The sequence below is a fragment of the Schistocerca piceifrons genome, chromosome X (assembly GCF_021461385.2).
Source record: "Schistocerca piceifrons isolate TAMUIC-IGC-003096 chromosome X, iqSchPice1.1, whole genome shotgun sequence".
Lineage (NCBI taxonomy): Eukaryota > Metazoa > Arthropoda > Insecta > Orthoptera > Acrididae > Schistocerca > Schistocerca piceifrons.
Window position 1 is genome coordinate 226,401,702 of NC_060149.1, and position 21,942 is coordinate 226,423,643.

The window sequence follows — 21,942 nt, forward strand, 5'->3', positions numbered from 1 at the left end:
GGAATATCCAACAGATGGAGTTGGAGGTTACTGTGTGAGCTAGGCCGAACAAGGCTGAGCGGGAATGACATCACATGATAAATCAGTTAGGACACATCTATGCAGTAGTTTTTGCATTTGTGTTGTTGAACAGAAATAATATAAGTTAAAGTAGAAGAAGTTGCGTAAATCACCTTGATCGTTTTTGCTACATATGCTGAGAATAAACGCTGAAAGAAAACCAAAAACCTATTATTGACTTTGTAAAGACTTTTGCAATAAATCTATAAAATTTGTACCAAATATTTACGATGGTGGACCAATGGGAAACGAAAACATCTGAAACAAAAGCCATTCCGTAACCTGTTGTTTGCGAGGACTGGTGTTGTCCCACTTTTACTAATGATGATGACAGTGATTGTGCGGTTATTATATTAATTCCTCAGGGACAGAACTGGGATGAGTTAAAATCTCACCAGATATCTCAAGGGAAACTAGCAATGAAGTAATTACACAGGCCAAGAAAAAAATGAATTTTTATATCTAGGATTTTAGAATTGATTTTAGCCACAGTTGTGGCGTTAAATCAAAAAGTGAAATCAGTCTTCCTCTATCCGTTCTTATTTTTTTGATAATTGTTGTTTAACATGAACTTGTAGATGAAATGTGCATTTGTAACTCCGGTTTGTGCGCTTCTAAATCACACATACGAGGATTGGTTCCTGTAGGTTTGCCCTATTGCCGGTCTGCTCCCTAATTAGTTCCAGGAATATCCACCAGATGGAGTTGGAGGTTACTGTGTGAGTTCTAACCGTACAGGGCTGACTGAAGAAGATGTCACATTACAGTTCTGTTAGGAAACATCTATGTTGTAGTTTTTTGCACTTATGTTGTTGAACAGAAATAATATAAGTTAAAGTGGAAGAAGTTGCGTAAATCACTTTGATGGATTTTGCTACATATGCAAAGAATAAATGCTGAAAGGAAACCGAAAACCTATTATTGACTTTGTAAAGACTTTTACAATAAATCTGTAAAACTTGCACAGAACATTTACAATTGTGAACTACCGGGAAATGAAAACGTCTGAAACAAAAGCCACTCTGGAACCTGTTGTTTGTGAGGACTGGTGTTGTACCTCTGATACTAATGACAATGACAGTGATTATGTGGGTACGGCATTAATTCCTCAGGTTTTAAACTGGGATGAGTTAATAACCCACCAGGGATCTCAAGCCGTCAAAAGAAGCTTCTGAATTACTGGCTTCCAACTTAAATGTACCGGATCAAGGAACCAAGGTTACCTTTTACCATACAACTGAAAATTTCTGGTACCCTTCTTGCTAATAAAATGGACCATCTGAGGCAAAATATCCCTGATTTATAATAAATCTCAGCTGTAAATATGTAATAGGTTTAGTTCAATGGACGTCAAGAGAAAATGACCCTTATAAGACATGATTAAACAATTTGTAGAATAAAGGAAAAATACTCATCTTGTTTCAATGTGAAGAGGCAGCATTCGCCTAATTTGGGTATGAATAGGTTCTCAGATTGTATACTAGCTTGTGAAGATATTATTTCTTAAGATTTCTTCGGGATTTATTTCAGAATTTGTTTGTTACTCATAGTAAAACATAATACACAGTTTTTTCTCAGTGTCAACTTTTTTTACCAATCAACAAGACAAAAAGACGTAGTCTTATCACCAAAACCTCTTTTCACTCAGAAGGAGCTCATTTTTAGATGTTTGCTGATAGCAAAAACATTACACACCATGTGACACATACAAAATCTTGAAAGTCAACTCAGCTAACAACTATGCCAAATCTGATTTGGGATGCATACAATTCTATGTAACACAAAATTTTTGTCCAAAATGTTCTAGAATTTCCTTTGTCAAAATAATTGTTAGTACGACATCTGTTTTTACAAACAGTGGCGATTTATGCAAAAATTGCACCTTTTATGGTTACAAAAATGCGATTTGCAAAAGAAATTTTATATATTCCTGTAGTAAAATTAAAAAATATAAAAATACACCATGTCCCAAGATTAGTTTACATATTGCAGTATTAAATTATTATGTCAAGCAGAAATGTTCTTGTGAAGTTAACTGCGGTTTTTTAATACACTGAAGACTATTGTCTGATAAACAAACAATTACATTTTTCTACAGCTCATATGACATTTGGAATTTTGGTGAGTAACTGTCATATATGGGAAAAACTGTATATATAGGAAATGAAATCCAATAAAAACCTTTAAGGTCAACAATACTTCTTAAATGTAGACTTCTGTAAAATTAAATCTGTAGGATGACCAGTTCTCATAATTTTATGTTTTCATGGTTTAACTTGCACTAAAGAGGTAAATTTGGAAAAGAACAGGCTACTATTTCGTAAATACTTCAAAGTATCGTGTACCTATATAAGAGTCGTAAATCTCATACTATACGATCTAAATCGGAATAAATGTTAAACAAATGGATGTGGAATCGTATCTTTCGGTTTTGCCCAAGCTGGTGTCGTATCGACCTGTTGATCCAGGAAGCCCTTCATTTTTATTTTTTATACTCTAAAGAAGACAATCTCGTGTTCTGCACGAAATTAGTGGACACCTGAGGAAATGGGACTTCCTGAATGTTTACTAGCTGATTTTCTTGTGTTTGTGCACAGCTCAAGGCAAGTTTGAAATCTGTACTAATACACAATGGTAACAAATTTAGTTCAATGTCAGCTGGTCGCTCAAGGGAAGTTAAAGAAGAGCATAAACCCACAGTTTTGAACTTTGAGAAGATTAAGTCTCATAAACATTAATGGATGATTTGTCTAAACTTATGAATGGTAAACTTTCTCCTTGGTTAGCAAGGTGCTTCTTGTGACTCTGGAACAGCAGAGACAACAAACATAACAGTGTTGAAAAAGAATGGCCAAAGAGAGAAAACATGTATGGAGGGAGGAAGAATGCATTAACGACCCCTTAGTTGAATGAGAGAAAATCATTTGTCGTCCACTGCATATCAAGTTGGGCCTTTTGAAGCGGTTTGTAAAGGCTTTTGATAAGAATGGGTCACGCTTTGCATACATAGGGAAAAATGTCTGAGCTGAAAACGGAAAAATTCAAGCAGGAATATTTGACTATCCACAAATAAGGCAACTTTGCAATATGAAAACTGTCGAGGAACGCTACCAAGGAAGATCGGATATGGCCGTGACTGCAGCTTACTGCTCGAATTTATAAAATGGAACGCTCCATAATAATTCAAGATTGTCATGGAAAAGAAGCTTCCTAAATGTTCAGGGACTGGATTTTATCATCAATGACTATTTATTTTGGATATAATAATATTTATATAACAGAATAGTAAAATTATAGTCTAATTTCATTAAAATCTTCTATTTTAGAATTTTGAGCTCCTTAGCTCAAAACACTCCGGTGTTATGCAAATAAATAGCACTTTACACGAATTTTAATGCTATCGTTTTCAGTCAAGACTAGTTAATGCAACTATAGTAAGAAACATCAAAGTTCCATTGCTCTACATTGAAGTTTTTATGGCTTCAGTACCACGTTTTCCTGTTACACCCATTGCAGTCGCTAATACTTGGTTTTGAAATTTCACATCAGCCTGCAGTTCTCTGCTTATGAAGACCTCTTCCTGTTGTTTTGGTGCTGACAGTGTACTTGAGTGCGACATTGAGTTCTGCAGTGATTATTATATCTGTGGTCCTCTTATTTTTCGTCACAGTCCTCTTCAATGAACAGAACGGCCAAAGTGAGAAAAGATGTACGGAGGGAGGAAGAATGTCATTAACGGCCCCTTAGTTGGACGAGAGAAAATCATTTGTCGTCCACTGCAAATCAAGTTGGGCCTTTTGAAGCAGTTTGTAAAGGCTTTTGATAAGAAAGGGTCACGCTTTGCATATTTAGGGAAATGTGTCTGAGCTGAGAACGGAAAAATTCAAGCAGGAAACTAGTTAATGCAATTATAGTAAGAAACACCAAAGATGAAGCATTTTAAACATTTCATAGGATTTTTAGCCAGCTCGTTGTTACACTGATAACAATCTATGTTTTTACTCGTGAGTATTATGTTTCGCTCTGTGCTCTGCGGTAATGAAGGTTAGAGTTTAACGTACCTTAAATCAGAATTATTACAAAGGGCCACTGCCTTACTTGAAAGGGCAGTTTACAAAGAAATTGGCCATAACCTTATTGAAGAAACCATAACATCATTTGCATGAAATGAGTTAGACAAACATCAGGAATTGTTAATCTTCCTAAATGAGAGTTCAGCGTTTCCATGGCTGCACCACATCGTACGTAAAATACAATGTGGACTGCTGATGTGCTGCAAATTTTGTTTATTATCTGTTGTTTGATTGATACACTAAAAATAGCTACCTCACGTGAACCGGCAAATGCGAAGGAACTTGTGATAAGATAAAACGTTATAAACTACACAGAGGGCATCCACCGCATTCACCAAATTTCATTAATAAAACCCAGCGGGGTGACGAAGTGGGACGCACCAGGAGTCACAGTAAGGAAACCAGTGATTTGAATCTCAGTCAGTCCATCCACATTTAGGTTTCCTGCAGTCTTCCAAACATAAGCTTAGACTGGAGAATGATGAGAAAGAAACCTAAATGTAAATGCACTGACCGAGATTCGAACCACTGTCCTCCTGACTGTGAGTCCTGGATCTTCCCACTTCGCCACCTCGCTGGGTTTGTGCTTTTGTCTAAGGAAAGGAGTATTCTCCTACACAGAAACGTGTAAGTGATTGCGCATGCGCGCGTGTCTGTGTGTGCGCGTGTGCTTGTGTATGTGTGTGTGTGTGTGTGTGTGTGTGTCTGTGAGCTCGTGGTCATGTGCTCGGTGGAAGGCGGGCTGGGGCAACGGTAGCGGATACGCGAAGGCGTACCTCCAGGAACGTTACGACGCTTTCACGCGTGTGGGACAGCCAGAAAACGGATTTACTACCGTTCCTGTTCGCTTGAACAATCTTATAGTACACAGCCATCTCTGGAGAAGCAGAGAAAGAAGGAGGAACTTCGTAACTTGGTCATTTCCAACAGTAGTCTATATCTACATCTACAGGGCGTCGACACAAACAAGGAAAAACGTAAAGTACAACATCTTACCACGCCTATCGCGGTGAAGGAAAATCGTTGCAATTCTAAACAGCTTCTAGTCATCACAGAATGACGAAGTACAGGTTCTGTGCGGTTTTCAGGGAAATCTTGTACCATTGTTCTTGAAAAATATTGGGAACTTCAGGTAGTGATGATGGAACTGAGTAGTGATCACGAACACTTCATTCCCAATTTCACGATGAAGGCTGAATAATGCTGAGATCTGTCACTGTGGTGGCCAGGGAAGATGCAACAAATCAATCTCTTGATCACAAACCAGTCCTGGACGATGCGAGCTGTGCGAACAGGAACCGTGACTTCTTGGAACACAGCATCTATATCTACATGATTATTCTGCTGTTCACAAGAAAGTTCCTGGCAGAGGGTTCAATAAACAACCACTTTCAAGCTGCCTCTCTACCATTCCACTCTCGAACGGTGCACGGGGAAAGCGAGCCCTTAAATTTTTCTGTGCGAGCCCTAATTTCTCTTACTTTATCGTGATGATTATTTCTTCCTATGTAGGTGGGCGTCAAGAGAATGTTTTCGCATTCGCAGTAGAAAACTGGTATTGAAGTTTCATGAGAAGATCCCGTTGCAACGAAAATCTCCTTTGTTTTAATGATAGCCACTCCAATTCACGTATCATGTCTGTGGCACTATCTCCCCAACTTCGCGGTAATACATAACGAGCTGCCCTTCTTGGTACTTTTTTTTTTTTGTAGAAAACTGGTATTGAAGTTTCATGAGAAGATCCCGTTGCAACGAAAATCTCCTTTGTTTTAATGATAGCCACTCCAATTCACGTATCATGTCTGTGGCACTATCTCCCCAACTTCGCGGTAATACATAACGAGCTGCCCTTCTTGGTACTTTTTCGATGTCATCGGCCAGTCCCATCTGTTGCGAATCCCACACCACACAGAAATACTCCAGAATAGAACGGACAAACGTTGTGTAAGCAGTCTCTTTAGTAGACCTGTCACACCTTGTAAGTGTTCTGCCATTGAATCTCAGTCTTTGGTTGGCTGTATCCACAACATTGTCTATGTGATCGTTCCAATTTAGGATATTTGTAATTGCAATCGTTTATTATTCAGTTGAATTTACACAGTTCAGATTTGTGTGGCTTACCGTGAATCGAAATTTAGCGGATTTCTTTTAATACTCATGTGAATAACTTCACACTATACTTTACTCAGGGTCAATTGCCTCTTTTCACACCATACTGATACCTTTTCTAAATCATTTTGTCATTCGTTTTGGTCGTCTGATGACTTTACAAGACGGTAAATAACAGCATCATCTGCAAACAATCTAAGACGGCTACTGAGATTGTCTCCTACGTCGTTAACATAGATCAGGAACAATAGAAGGTCTGTAACACTTCCTTGGGGAACGCCGGATATTATTTCTGTTTTACTAGATGACTTTCCGTCTATTACTACGAACTGTGACCTTTCTGACAGGGAATCATGAATCCAGCCGCATAACTGAGGCGATATTCCATAGGCACACAATTGGTTAGAAGATGCTTGTGAGGAACAGTGTCGAAATCCGTCTGGAAATCTAGAAATATGGAATCAGTTTGACATCCCCTGTCGATAGCACTCATTACTTCATTAGTATAAAGAGCTAGTTGTGTTTCAAAAGAATGATATTTTCTGAATTCGTGCTGACTACGTGTCAATAAATCGTTTTCCTCGAGGTACTTCATAAAGTCCGAATACGGCGTATGTTCCAAAATCCTATTGCAAATCGACGTTAGTAATATGGGTCTGTTATTCAATGGATTACTCCTACTTCCCGTTTTGGGTATTGGTGTCACTTGAGTAATTTTCCAGTCTTTAGGTACGGATCTTTCTGGGAACGACCGGTTGTATCTAATTGCTAAATATGGAGCAATTGTATCAGCATACTCTGAGAGGAACCTTACTGGTATACAGTCTTGACCGGAAGCCTTGCTTTTATTAAGTGATTCTAGCTACTTTGCGACACCAAGGATATCTATTTCTATGTTTCTCATCTAGACAGTTGTTCTTGATAGGGATTCAGGAATATTAACTTCGTCTTCTTTGTTGAAGGAGTTTCTGAAAATTATGTTTAATATCTGTTCTTTAGTGGCAGTGTCATTAGTGACTTCAGCGTTGTTATCGCGCAGTGATGGTAGGGGAACTCGGGCAGAACGGGATAGCAGGGCACAATGGGAAATTACTCTTTACTAGACTGCACAGTGTTGCAACCTGCTGTATGGCCATGTAACTATTTCTCCGAATGTAAGGGAAGTGAGGGCAGCCATTCTGATTTAGTTTGAAGTGCGAGATCTAAGTGAATTGTTGTCCGTCACGTTACCGCTTGTGTTGTTCTAACGTTTGGTGAGTTTCAACGCCAGGTAAGTTGTTAATTGTATACCCTAAAATGACACATTCCCTTAAATTGCATGGTATTTGTTATACTTTAGTTATTTAATGCATTTAAATACGTTAGTTACTACACTCCATAAAAGTTGTTATCCACAAAAGTGCTCTTGGGCGGAACGGGACAAGGCAGAACGGAATAGTGTCCCGTTGTGCTCCGTCATATTTTGATGCAAGTAGAAAGCAAACCCAGCCTGGATGTTCATGGATGCCAGACTCTCCCAACCAGCTACGTTCGCCGAACAACACAGTTTTCCAGATATCGCCCGAGGCTGTCATTCCAATCCCACTAATCTGTCAATATACTCGGCGGAGTACAAGACGAAAAGGAAAAACCGTCGTATTAACAGATTCTCCTTATAAGAAGGAACTGCACAATGCTGTCACTCATAAACTAGGCCTACAGAAAGGATGAGGGTGCACAAATATAAACAAAGTCAGGACAGAGACGTCAGGTGCAATGCAACTTAAGGCAAAAATTTCAAACTGTACAACCAAAAAAACCGAAACAGAGAACATCAAAGACCTTAAGAAAAATAAAAGGAAGAAGTGATGGAGAAGAGAGAATCAGAGAGAGAGGATGCTGAGTGTCTCTACTGTGGGGACTTCTACTCCGTTTCTAATGAGGGCTGGGTAGCATGCCAGAGTGGGCACACAATTCATGTGCTGGCATAGACAGTGAAGATGAAGAGGAAATACTGATTTGTGACTATTGTCGAAAGGGCTAGTGGTTTGGTGGTTATTAAGCATTGTACATTTTTCAGAATGACATTAAAATATTTTCTTATTTTGAAGAATGACTTTTTAATTATTTAAATTACACATTCCTCAGTCTGAATTGCCTGTTAAACAACATTTTGTCATAGTTTAATACGATTTTCGTAATTCAAATTCAACGTGTATGCAATAATTTAACAAAAAATACCCTTATCCCATTCTGCCCCGTGGGTGGGGCGGAACGGGAAATATGCAAGACTTTCTTCGAAAAATTGTAAAAAATTGTATTGTTTTAAGTGATTTTAAATAAGGTACATTAGGTTACATTACAAGGTGTTTTTTTTATCACTTTAAGAAGTGTTTCCTTGTGTTCCCTTATTTTATAGAAATTCTTAAACTTTAAGTAACCCTTTCCGCCCCGAGTTCCCATGTTAATTGCGTCTTGCCACTAGTGTGCTTTATGCATCACCAGAATCTCTTTGGGTTTCCAGCCAGAATTCATGACAGAGTTTCGTTGTGGAAATTATTAAAAACATCTCGCATTGAAGTACGCACTATATTTCGAACTTCTGCAAAACTTTGCCAGTCTTGGTTATTTTGCGTTCTTTTAAATTTGGCATGCATTTTTCGCTGTTTCTTCAACAGTGATCTGATCCGTTTTGTGTACCATGGGGGATCAGTACCATCATTTATTAATTTATGTGGTATGTATCTCTCAATTGCTGGCGATATTCTCTTTTGGAAATCATTCCACAACTTTTCTACACTTACATGATCAAATCGGGAGGAGTGCAGACTGTCTCTTAAAAAGGCGTTAAGAGCATTTTTATCAATTTTTAAAAAAGATATACTTTGCGTTTCTTTTTGATGGTTGTAGGAGTTATGGTATTCAGACTAGCAACTACTGCCTTGTGGTAGCTAATCCTTGTATTCGTCACGATACTCACTATTTATCCAGGATTATTTGTTGCTAAGAGGTCAAGTATGGTTTCGCAACCATTTACGCACGAGTTGGCTTGTGAACTAACTGTTCAAAATAATTTTCTGAGAAAGCGTTCAGTACAATTTCGGATGACGTTCTATGTCAGCCACCTGCTTGAACGTATAATTTTTCGAGCAAATCGAGGGTAGATCAAAGTCACCACCGACTATAATTGTATGAGCGGGGTACATATTTGAAATGAGAATCAAGTTTCCTTTGAACTGTCCAGCAACTACATCTTCTGAGTCGGAGGGTCGGTAAAATGACCCAGTTAATAGCTTAGTCCGATTGTCCAGTATAACCTCAACCCATACTATTTCTCAGGATCTATCTATTTCAATTTCACTACAAGTCAACTACTTCTGACAGCAGTAAATACTCCACCACCAATTGTATTTAACCTATCGTATTTGAAAACTGTTAGACTGTTAGAAAAAATTTATGCTGATCTTGTTTCCGGCTTTAGCCTGCTTTCTGTACCTGTGACTATTTGATCTTCAGTGCTTTCTATTAGGGCTGTAGCTGTGGTTCTTTCCCAACACCGCTACGCCAATTTACAACTATAATACCGATCCTTTCTACAACTAACTTATTGTGTTCTACCTGCTCCCTTTTAGACGGACGTCCTTTCTGTGGTTCCCTGAGGCCCATTAACGTAAAAAGCCGCCCAGTCCCTTCCACACAGCCCCCGCTACCCGATAAGCTGCTTCCTGTGTGTAGTGGACTCCTGACCAATTAAGCAAAACCCGGAAACCCACCACCCGATGGCGCAAGTCAAGGAATCTGCAGCCTACACCGTCACAGAACCGCCTGAGCCACTGATTCACAGTCTCCACTCGGCTCTGCATCAAACGACCGCAGTCCATTCTATCGACGATGCTTCAGATCACTATTGGAGAACAAATATTGTACCATGAAATTGACAGAATATCCTTGGCAGTTATATGACGTTGCAGACTAACCATGGGGTCCAAGGAATACCACGGTATGGCTGAATAAATCATCACCGAACCCTCGCCATGTTTCGCTCTTGGCAGCATGCTGTCTGTATTGTAGGCTTGGGACATGCATATGCCAGACATTAACTCGGGCAGCAATTGCAAACAGTGTAAAACAAGACTCAGACAACCAAATTACTTTCTTCCATTGTTCCACATTTAAGTTTTTATGGCTTCAGTACCACGTTTTCCTGTTAAACCCATTGCGGTCGCTAATACTTGGTTTCGAAATCCCACATCAGCCTACAGTTCTCTGCTTATGAAGATCCCTTCCTGTTGTTTTGGTGCTGACAGTGTACTCGAGTGCGAAATTGAGTTTTGCAGTGATTATTATAGCTGTTGCCCTCTTATTTTTCGTCACAGTCCTCTTCAATTATCACCTGCGGTGGTTACACAACACACACTTTCGTTCGCATTGTGACTCAGAATACGCGTTTCCGCTCTCATTGTATTCGGTATAAATCTTTGATACGGTGCCTCATGAAACACGAGCCACTTCAGCTACTTGGTAACAGAAGCAAATACTATAAAATCACCAAGAATCTGGCCATTTATGAATTCACTTACTTCTGACATAACACACTTACAGCTGCACAGAACACTCTTCCGACCACGACTGACACTTGCAACGTATTAAGTGTATTGCACAGGTGACGTTCGTGATCAAATACAACAGCGCACCCAGCAGGTTTGGCTAGCATCAGCATTTATGATTAAGCGTGCTTTGTATTTCTCGCAGTGTTCCCATGTTTTTGTCCAACACCTGCATAACTACATCCATTGTCAAACACCCCGTATATCCACATCGATACTCTGCAAACCACTACGAAATGCATGGCAGAGGGTACATCCAACTGAACTTATTACCGTTTTTTCTCCTTGCATTCACGTACGTGCAGTTAAGCTAATCCAATTCTCTCGATCCCTGAGGGGGCGTTGTAGGATATTCCAAATTTCGCCTACTAAAACTGGTTCCTTACACTTTGTATGTAGATGTCTGCCAGTCCTGTTTCTCCAGAATATCCGTGTCACAGTCCTGAAGATCAGACAAACCTGTGATAATAGCTGTGTCTCTCCTCTGTATATGTTCAGTACTCTTGTTCGTCCTATTTGGAAAGGATCACACACACTAGTGCAATATTCTAGGACGAATCGTATGAGTGTTTTGTAAACAGTCTCATTTGAAGACTGAGTACATCCTAGTATTCTACCTATGAAACGAATTCTACTGCTTTGCCTACGGCTGAGCAAATGATATGGAATTATTCAATTTACAGGGTACGTATATATGACGTCTGTTTACATTACTGACCACATTATTATTTGTCCTGCACACTCTACTATATTTAAAAACATTTTCTTTTTTGAGGCTACCGGCTTTTAAAGAGAAGTTCGCCCATGTAGTAGAAGTGGGTTGTGCTGGGAAAATAATTCTAATTTATATTTAAATCTTGCTGCGCTACCTGTCAGACATAGTACGTTATTGTGCAAATGATCAAAAAATTCTTTGCAGCGTATTGAACTCCTTTGTGAGTCACTGAAAGCTTTAATAATGGGTAATAAAGTTCACTTTTTCCTCTAGTGTTGCAGGTGAGTAAATGACTACTCTTCTCAAATTGTTGTGGATTATTTATGACGAATTTGTGACATCGTGGTTAAAAATGCACAGCTCCTTGACGAAGTATGAACATGACGACCGTGTGTGAACATCACCTATTATTACTTATTATTCTTACTGCTCACTTTTGGGCAATCAGTACCTTATTTCTAACTGGTAATGTCCCAAGAAAATGACTACATGAGTCATTATTCAGAGTAAATACACAAAATATGTTAGTATGTTGTTTACAAGACTAGCAATTATACGAAGAACGAAAGTAGCTTAATTTAACCGTTTGAGAAACTGAGCAACACGCTTCTTCCAGTTCAAGTTTTCATCAGTATGTAGACCGAAAAATCTGAAGCCTTCTACCCCGTTTTCCGACTCCTGTTCTTGTGCCACGCCTATTGTTGATATTACTCCGTTTATTGTACAGAACTGAATATAGTGTATTTTCCCAAAAATTTAGCGAGAGTCCAATTTCCGAAAATCAGTTAATAACCCTTCGAAAAACATAATTAACAATGTCTTTTGATGCTTTCCCTTTATTGGCATTTCTTAAAACACAAGCAACATCTCCAAAAACGTACAAGTTTTGCGATCAACTTTGATTCCACAAGGAACTGTTGTGCACAGGGACCGTACACTACAAGGAAGGAGAGAAACACAGCATTCAGTCGCATTTCCATAACTTTTCTTACTCTTGCATATGCGAAGAGCCGGCCGCGGTGGCCGAGTGGTTCTAGGCTCGTCAATCCGGAACCCCCCCCCCCCCTCAATGCTACGGTCCCAGGTTCGAATCCTGCCTCAGGCAGGCATGGATGTGTGTGATGTCATTAGGTTAGTTAGGTTTACGTAGTTCTACGTTCTAGGGGACTGACGACCTCAAATATTAAGTCCCATAGTGCCCAGAGCCATTTGAACCATATGTGAAGACGGCTACTTAGAGCCGAAATCTAGATATGCAACACTAGTAAAACTAACGGGTCGCGAATGATTGCCGTGTGTCTCTTCTTCCTTAAATTCTGCGATCCTTCCGTTTCATTCCTTCAAAACCTGTTACATCCAAGTATTTGTATGCGTTGACAGATTCGAATTAAGACTCGTTGATATTTCAGTTATAAAATACTACATTGTTTTCTTTTTGCAAAGTGCATAATTTTGTATTCTTGGCACTTGAAGAAAGTGACCAGGTGTTGCATCACTCTGAAATTCTATCAAGATTAGACTAAATATCTGTGGACCGTATTTCAGGCAGCTCTTATTGTAAATAACTACAGCATCTACAAAAAATCTGAGGTTACCGTTAATATTTTCTGGATTGTCATTAAAATTCAACAGCAAGGGCCCCAACACACCTACCTGGGGAACATGGTGTCCCAGGAGGAATGGTCAATGTTAAGGGACATCACAGGAACGATCATTTGAAGCAAAAAACTTCATACAGGCATATGCCCTATTCCGAATGATTTTCGAGACAGAACACATTTAATGCACATCGTTATTTATTTTCTGTATTCTTCAATAAATTGCCAGCTTCACTCATGTACAACAGTTAGTACCTATAACATTTTTAGTATCAGCTCAAAAATATGTTTTTTAGCACATACATCTCAAAGTATTATCGTACACGTAACATCGCAGCTGATCTACGGTGTACAATCAGTGTTCGAGTATCCCAGCGCCAACTTCAATGCATTTGTTCACTCTTGGAGAAGATGCGTTGCCTGTCACTGCCTCAGCATGTTCCCAAATAAGGGTAGCAGTGTCCATGATGCGACCATGCGGTTCATCTCTCGTACTTATCTTTCGCTTGTACATCAAACACTTCACCAAAACTCAAAGTCAAAAATCTAATGACGTAATACCTGGCGATCATAGTGGCCAGTTAATTGGACTACTGCGACCAAACCAGCGACTAGCGAAGTGCGGCTGAAAAGTTTTCTCATACGTCTGGTAAAATGTAGAGGGTCTCCATAATGCTGGAAGTACATTGCAGTCCGTGTGTGTAAGAGAATGCTGTCAAGCTTTCAACATGCAAACCATTCTGTCCTGTTATTTGCTCTTCTAAAATGAGTGAACCTATCAGCATGTTGCCCAAAGAGTCACACCAAACAGTGATCGTAAAAAGAACTTGTAAATTGGTTTCCGCTGTTGCATGCAGATTTTCCTGCGGCCATCGATAATTATTGAGTGTGTTGTTGATTACATCCGATATAAACGTGTCTACATGAGCAAGAAGTATTAATGGAAGCAAATGACGATTGTCATGTAATCAGTGACAAAATTTTATTACGATGGTATTGTTGTTATTATGAAGATTGTGAAAAGGAAGTGTGGAAAATGAGTAAAACTAAGCAGTGAGGGCGAGGCCACAGGCACTTGCGACAGCGGCGCTTCCCAGGGGAGTGACACGCCAGAAGGCGACTTGGCTGCTCTTTGCTCTGCGGTTGTGGAGGCGGTTTTGCGTTGGTCTGAACCCATAACCCTCAGACAGGCGATCGACGGGGGCTGACGATGTGACGTCGAGTCCCTTCCTGGGTCTCATCATTTGCGGCAGCACACAGGATCAGCAAGCCAGCAGGGCTATGACGCCAAGTCTCACAAAGGACCGAGTGTGGCGGCAGACACAGCCTGGTCTCGTACCACAGGCTGCTGCTGGCGCTGCCCAGCCGTCTGATCGGCCAGGGTGCTCCAGCATTGTAGTGCGGCTACTCAGCAATTACCAAGGCCCTGACTCGAATAACATCCTTTCCTCAAATTCAGCCTCATTTATACTCCATTACTGCCCATTTGTACCTCTAGAACCTGGTGTCTAGTCACACTGCCCATAACAGAGAGACCTGTTTCAGTGTAGTGGCAACGCCTCTATTGCTACATCATTATGAATTACCTAGAAGAAAACTGTCTATTGACACACAGTCAACATGGGTTTGGAAAGGATCGTTCCTGTGAAACACAACTAGCTCTTTATTCACATGAAGTGTTTAGTGCTATTGATAAGGGATTTCAGATAGCTTCCATATTTCTGGATTTCTGGAAAGTTTTATACACTGTACCGCACAAGCGGCTTGTAGTGAGATTACGTGCTTATGGAATATCGTCTCAGTTATGTGACTGGATTTGTGATTTCCTGTCAGAGAGGTCACAGTTTGTGGTAATTGGCGGAAAGGCATCGAGTAAAACAGATGTGATTTCTCCCGTTCCTCAATGTAGTGTTATAGGGCCTTTGCTGTTCCTTATCTATATAAACGATTTGGGAGACAACCTGGGCAGCCGTCTTAAGTTGTTTGCAGATGACGCTGTCGTTTATCGACTAATAAAGTCATCACAAGATCAAAACAAATTGCAAAACTATTTAGAAAAAATATCTGAATTGTGCGAAAATTGGCGGTTGACCCCAAATAACGAAAAGTGTGAGGTCATCCACATGAGTGCTAAAAGGAATTGGGTTACACCATAATTCTGTCTAATCTAAAAGCCATATTCAACTAAAAGCCTAGGTATTACAATTACGAACAACTTAAACTGGAAGGAACACTTAGAAAATGTTGTGGGGATGGCTACCCAAAGACTACGTTTTATTGGAAGGACACTTCGAAAATGTAACAGAACTACTAAGGAGACTGCCTACACTACGCCTATCCGTCGTCTTTTAAAATACTGCTGCACAGTGTGGGATCCTTACCAGATAGGACTGACGGAGTACATCGAAAAATTTCAAAGAAGGGCAGCACGTTTTGTATTATCGCAACATTTGGGAGAGAGTGTCACAGAAATGATACAGAATTTTGGCTGGACAAAATCAAAAGACAGGCGTTTTTCGTAGCGACGGAATCTTCTCATGAAATTCCAATCAACAGCTTTCCCCACCGAATGCGAAAATATTTTGTTGACACCGATCTACATAGGTAGAAACGATCACCTCGGTAAAATAAGGGAAATCAGAGCTCGTACGGAAAGATGTAGGTGTTTGTTCTTTACACACGCTACACGAGATTGGAATAATAGAGTTGTGAAGGTGGTTCGATTAGCCCTCTGCCAGGCACTTCAATGTTATTTGCAGAGTATCCTTGTAGATGTAGATATAGATGTAGATGCCGATTCTTTGCTGCGTGGGACAGTTTATCATTGTGCTAAGCTATTCTTGCTTCACAACTCACTTACACATCTATTATTCAGAATGTTGTTTGGTTGTGAGATGATCGTGTTACGCCACACGTACGAACAGAAACGTCTACCAGAACGTTTCAGAATTCGACAGTGGCAGCATCGTGAACATTCGAAACAGTGGTTTATCGTTCCACGATAACACTACTTGCGTTGGTTGGCACCCCACGATTGTCACGTGATATGGAATTAATGCTTTTAGTAGATTCCTATTCAGCGACATGACGGATCGCAACAATCACATATGTCTGGAGCCCGTGGGACATGCATATTCATTCAGCTGTGCAAGATCACAAAATAAAGTTACATGCCAAGAACCAGGAAATAGGTTTGCTTACTACACGACAAGTATCCACGCGGAGAGTGAGGTCACGTCTCGAGCACTACGGACTATCAGTGCAGAAACCATTGCTGTTGCAACCATTGACACTGCAGCAGAGGGAGGTGTGGTGACAACCTTGGACACAGGAGTGGCGTCATGACACGCTTTCTGCGTATATCATCATGGTTTTTCAGCTTTCCAATCATTGTCATACATGCTCCAATACATGGCATCATGCTATTCAGGCCAATGCGTACAGGAAATGTCTACTTCCGGTTCTCACAGCCGGTAACTTGGTCAGCAGCCGTTACATTTAAGACTCCTTAGGCCCAAAGATGTATCCTTATATTTGAGGTCTCCAAAACGTTATGTTTCAGCAACATGCTGCAAGACCGCATGTAACTACACTGTGCAAACCAATCTCTATACAGAGGGTGTACAACTGTAGTCCTGGCCAAAACGTTCTCCAGATCTCTCACCCATTGAATACATTTCGTCACGGGTTGCCAAGAGACTAGGCTTCTTGCACTTGACACTACTATTGGCATGTAACTGAAACAGCATAGCGTGCTGCACCAATACCTCTCATACAAGCTCAGTGCAACTCAATGCTCAGACAAATTGGAGCCATCGTTGCTGCCAGAACTGACCACCTAACAAAAGCCTGAATGATCACCTTTTGCAGTGTGAGATGTGCAGAAGGAGTCAGTGAGGTTCTAGGGGCACAGAGAGGGATGTGGAGTCATGCCGACTCCATGGCCATTGCCAGCTGAGCTAAGTTTCGCGGTTGAGGCTCCCTGGTGGGATCGAGTTAGTCTCACAGATTCTCAACTAGGTTCAATAAAGGGAGGTTTGTAGCCAGGGGAGAACAGTATACTCGAAACATGCACATACACTTCAAGCTATTTGACATGATGCTTTGTCCTGCCGGTAGGTGGCATCATTTCAAGAAAAACAAAATTCATGTAAGGGACATATGGAATTAAGTACTTTGTTGAAATATTCTGCCTCCAGAATGATGACATTATCCAGGTAATTCCATTAAAACATTGCCCAGATCATAACGCTCCCTCCTGGTTGGAGAGTGTTTCCTTTCAGACATTCCTATGGAACATAATACGCGATTCATCTGAAAAGGACAGCTGTCGAGACACTCAGTGGCCGCCAGTTGAGGTATTGGCGTGCAAAGTACAGCCTTTGTCGCCGATGAATAGCAGTCAGCATGGGCGCATGAACCAGAGACCTGCTCCAGGGCTCATACACAGCGAAGTTCGCTGAGAGATCGTAGAGGAGACACTGTTGATACCTCCTTGGGTCATCTAGGTGGTCAATTGCTTAACAGTTGCACGTCTATTCCCACATACACATCTCCGCAGCCGTCGTTCACCTCTGTTATCTATGGCCCGAGGTGCACCACCGTTGCCTCAATGCAGGTTTTGAGTGCACGGTATACTGCAACCACAGTGGCACATGAACAGTTTACAAAAATAGCCATTTCGGAAATACTTCCACCATTGGTCCGAAAGTCAATGATCATGTCCTTTTGGGCATAATATAAATCACTCCATTTCCGCATTACGATAACGACTGCATTGTTTTCCGCATCCCCCCGACTTTGCTGGTGGTGTCACCTGTCACCTCAAATCTTTGAGTGGTTAGTGCATGTTGACATCGAACGTAGTCAGTGGCCAAATTAATGTTACTGGACTGAGCAAAATTTTGGAACCTATATGCTTCCAAATCACCTACAGATTTATCCGCGTATTCTCTCTACTACACTTTATAAGCACTATGAGTAAAATGTCATTATTTTCTATCCTTCCAGGTGAGCAGTTTCAATGACGAGTAATGTATTTTCGATCGTTCTTACACTGAGCTACAAGGGTGTCATCAACTATTACCACTGGCGTATTCTGATTTCTATTCCAAAACGATGTTTGCATACATCTCCACAGCTGTCAGGTGTTGCAAGTATGAAGCAAGTAATGGTTTCCCATGAATTAGCATTTCAGCACGTAACGTGTCATCTAGCACTGCAGCTATTTCCTCGCTAGTGGAAGTGGAGCGTTCTGGTTTTGCAAAGATATAAATTATACAACGAAAACTAACTTTCGATGAGAGAAGAGCAGTAGGAAGAAACAAGGGAAGTTCAATAGTCCATCATTCTGTTTTGCACAGCGTGGTCAACAAAGATATTAACTAAACAACGAAACTATCCTTGTACAACGAAGACGATGGAGACAAAACGGAACGTTGGGGCTCAAATCCTCAACGACGACGGTATGATTATCTACCGAATACTTCCTCAGTTGGAGAAGGATGGGGAAGAAATTCGTGTGCGTCTCAAGGTCGGGACACACATGTCAGGACCGTGTCCGTGCCGAGACACGTCCGAGTATCGGCCGTCACCCGGACTACGAAATACAACATTAAAACAAATGCAGCGGGCCCCACTTGACCGGGCCGTGCACGGGGAACGTCAACGGGCCGGGGCCGGGCCGGGCGGGATTCGCCGTGTTTAAATTTTCACGTGACGGACACGGCCTGACGGTGGGGTTGTCTTGTGAGCTGTGCAACTGCGCAAAACTGTTCTGTGTACAAAACATGGATGTGCAACGACTAATAGAGGAAGTTCGTAAGTTTCCTGTTCTTTACGACCAGGGAAGTGAAAATTACAGGAATATCGAGTACAAAGACAGAGTTTGGAAGACAATTGCAACAGATCTACAAGCCAAAGGTAAGATAAAAACTATACAAGTTTTAATACCCGAAAGATATTTATTTACTTTTTATTTTACAAACAGATGTTTGGTTTATGTCTTCGTTATATCGCCAAGGCGACATGTTCTTGCCATTCCACAGTCGCTTGTGGAGAGTTCAGGAATTTTTTGAGTTGTTCTCGTACAGGAAATGCAGCATCTGTTGATCTCCCACGAATTCGAGGTAGGTTTCGAAGATTTGATGAACTTCCGGATCCCTCAGCAGTTTCCGTTTGATCCATTCTCTGTTTGGGCACCCTATAACCTTCCATTTTTCGAATGAAGTTGTACAGTACACACGCAGCCGTCACAATCATTGTAAGGTTATTAGGGTCTCCCTGAAGGATTCTTCTAAATATTCGAAATTTCTGTTGCAATATACCGAATGCATTTTCGGATATTCTTCTTGCCCGACTCAAACGATAATTAAATATAGCCTTGTCATTTGTTAAGTTCCTGCCAGGATATGGTCACATCAAGTATGTTTTGAGAGGGAAAGCTTCATCGCCTACAATTACCATTGGAAGTTCAACATCAGTTCCGGGTAAAGTTTTACTCTTTGGGACGCTAAGCGTATTGTTTTCCAATGACTTTCCAAGATTTGAATTTACTAGAATGCCTCCATCAGAGTTTTTTCCGTACGCTCCCACGTCTATTGCAATAAAACTCCTCAGCTATAGCATTCCATTTTTCTTCATTCGGCACAGGCATCACCTCTTCTAACAATAAATCGATAACTGTTCTAGAGGTGTCATGGACGATAGCTGCAACTGTGGATTTTCCCAACCTGTAGCTGAAAGAAATAGTTTTAAGGGAATCTCCTGTAGCAAGGAACCTGAAAAAATTGAATGTATAAGATGAGAAATACTGTATAATCTATAAAATATTTGCAGCATTTTAAACATTGTGATATAAATACGCGATTTAAAATATTTTTGCTACAGGTGGAATAGAGGAATGCAAAAAAAAATGGGCATCTGTTCGTGACCAACTAAGGAAGACCTTGCAGAAAAGAAAAACTGTTTCAGGACAAGCTGCTGTTCATCAACATAAATACAAGTATGAAGATCTCTTAACGTTCCTGCTACCTTACATGGTAGAACGAGAAACAGTTTCCAATGTTCCTTACACGCAAGACAATAATGAGCATAAACAAGAATCAAATACAGATTCCCAAGAGGAGCAGTCGATTGTTGAAAACGAAAAAGTGTCTACACAAGAAGACATTGCAGATGAAGAATGGATCATTAAAACCCAGGATAGTGAAACAGAGAATTTGATAGAGCGCACTCGGCATTCCCAGACGCCCTCAGCTCATTCGTCCATCACTTCAAAGAAGAACACGTTTATGAAACCACCACTGAAACGAAAATTTCAGCGTGAGGTTAAACCACAAGAATCTGCATCAAGCCAGCTCATGGCTTACATTTTGGCAGAAAAAAAGCTGAAAAACAGAGAGATATACAAAACCCAGTTGATGCTTTTTTGGCTGGTATAGCACCAGCCCTAAAATCATTGCATCCACTACTGTTTCATCAAGCTAAAAGTAGGATTTTTTCAATTGTACAAGACTTTGAACTGAAGCAACTCATGAATGACGTATCAGTCCATCAATTCACTCCATCATCCTCCAATTCCTCAGCAAAATCTGTTTCAACACCATATCCTTCACCTGTGGGAAACGAGTCAACAGAACCTACACAGCAGCTTTTGGACCTGCAAAGGGATTCGCACAATTCGTATATAAATAACCAAAGCCATCATCCTCCAAGTTCCCCTGCATCCTCATCAGCTTCAGAAACTAATTCACTGAATAGTCCTCATTTGTTTTTCTTAGGGTAGTAGAAATTTAACTGTATTATTTACTAACTTATGTATTTATCTTTCAATTACTAAAGTAATAAAATAAAAATGCTGTCCTTAAAACTTCTTATTTATTTGTGTTCTGTGTACTTTTCTTTAACCTACCGTAAAAAAACAGCCAGTCGTTCTTTGGGTGAAACTGATACTCTCCAGAACGTGTCATTTTTTCTCAGCCTTGGTTCTAGTTTCTTTAAAAGTTCACAGAAGGTGTACTGCGTCATCCTAAAATATTCATAAAACTTAGTCTCATCATCTACGAGGTGAGAAAATAGTGTTCGAAACTCTCCCTGTACTGGTCTTGTTTTCCAGGCACTGTGGATCCATAATTTTCTTCTTCTTGTTTGCCTTCGTTCGTTTTCCTCTTCGTCTAAAGCAAGTGCTATAAGTCCTAATTCACTATTACGAAAATTAGTGAATATGTTTTACAGCTTTCACAAACAGAAACACAGCTCACCGCGTCCGAGTCACTACAAGGAACAACAGAGACACGGACGTGCCCCGGTCATGTGTGGCCCCTGCAGGAACGGACCGGAGTACGGCCGTCACTCGTCCGACGCTCGGCCCTGACACGGCCCGGACGTGTGTGTCCCGACCTTCATTCAAAGAATCGACCTGGAAATTGCTTGAATCGATTCAAGTGAACCATAGACAACCTTACCCTGAATGGCCAGATCATTTACTCGAAATCTATTTCTACTGGAAGCAAATCTACTATCTTAGCAGAAATAAATTATTATTCATTTAACGCATCAGACTGAAGAGGTCAAATCTATATTGGCGCTTTGCACACCTATTATCAACAATTATAACTGTTACAACATTTTAAGATACTCAGGGAAACTAGCAGTGAAGTAATTACACAGGCCAAGAACAAACTGTTTTTTTTTTTTTTTTTTTTTTTTTATATCTAGGATTTTAGAATTGACTTTAGCCACAGTTGGAGCATTGAATCAAAAAGTGAAATTAGTCTTCCTCTATCCGCTCTTATTTTTTT

General features: G+C 40.5%; 2 protein-coding genes across 2 annotated transcripts in view; one reads left to right on the forward strand and one right to left on the reverse strand.

Moving 5' to 3' along the window:
* Positions 1 to 18,930: 18,930 nt before the first annotated feature.
* On the forward strand, positions 18,931 to 20,583 carry LOC124722268 (transcription factor Adf-1-like). The gene is made up of 2 exons (XM_047247455.1): positions 18,931 to 19,063; positions 20,030 to 20,583. Exons 1-2 carry the CDS (start codon positions 18,931 to 18,933, stop codon positions 20,581 to 20,583), a joined length of 687 nt encoding a protein of 228 aa, XP_047103411.1.
* A 112-nt stretch (positions 20,584 to 20,695) lies between these two features.
* Positions 20,696 to 21,942, reverse strand: part of LOC124722269 (glutaryl-CoA dehydrogenase, mitochondrial-like) — a 199,570-nt gene continuing 198,323 nt past the window's right edge. Inside the window, exon 3 of the mRNA XM_047247456.1 lies at positions 20,696 to 20,757. Coding sequence (XP_047103412.1) covers positions 20,696 to 20,757 — 62 coding nt within the window. The remainder of the gene's footprint in view (positions 20,758 to 21,942) is intronic.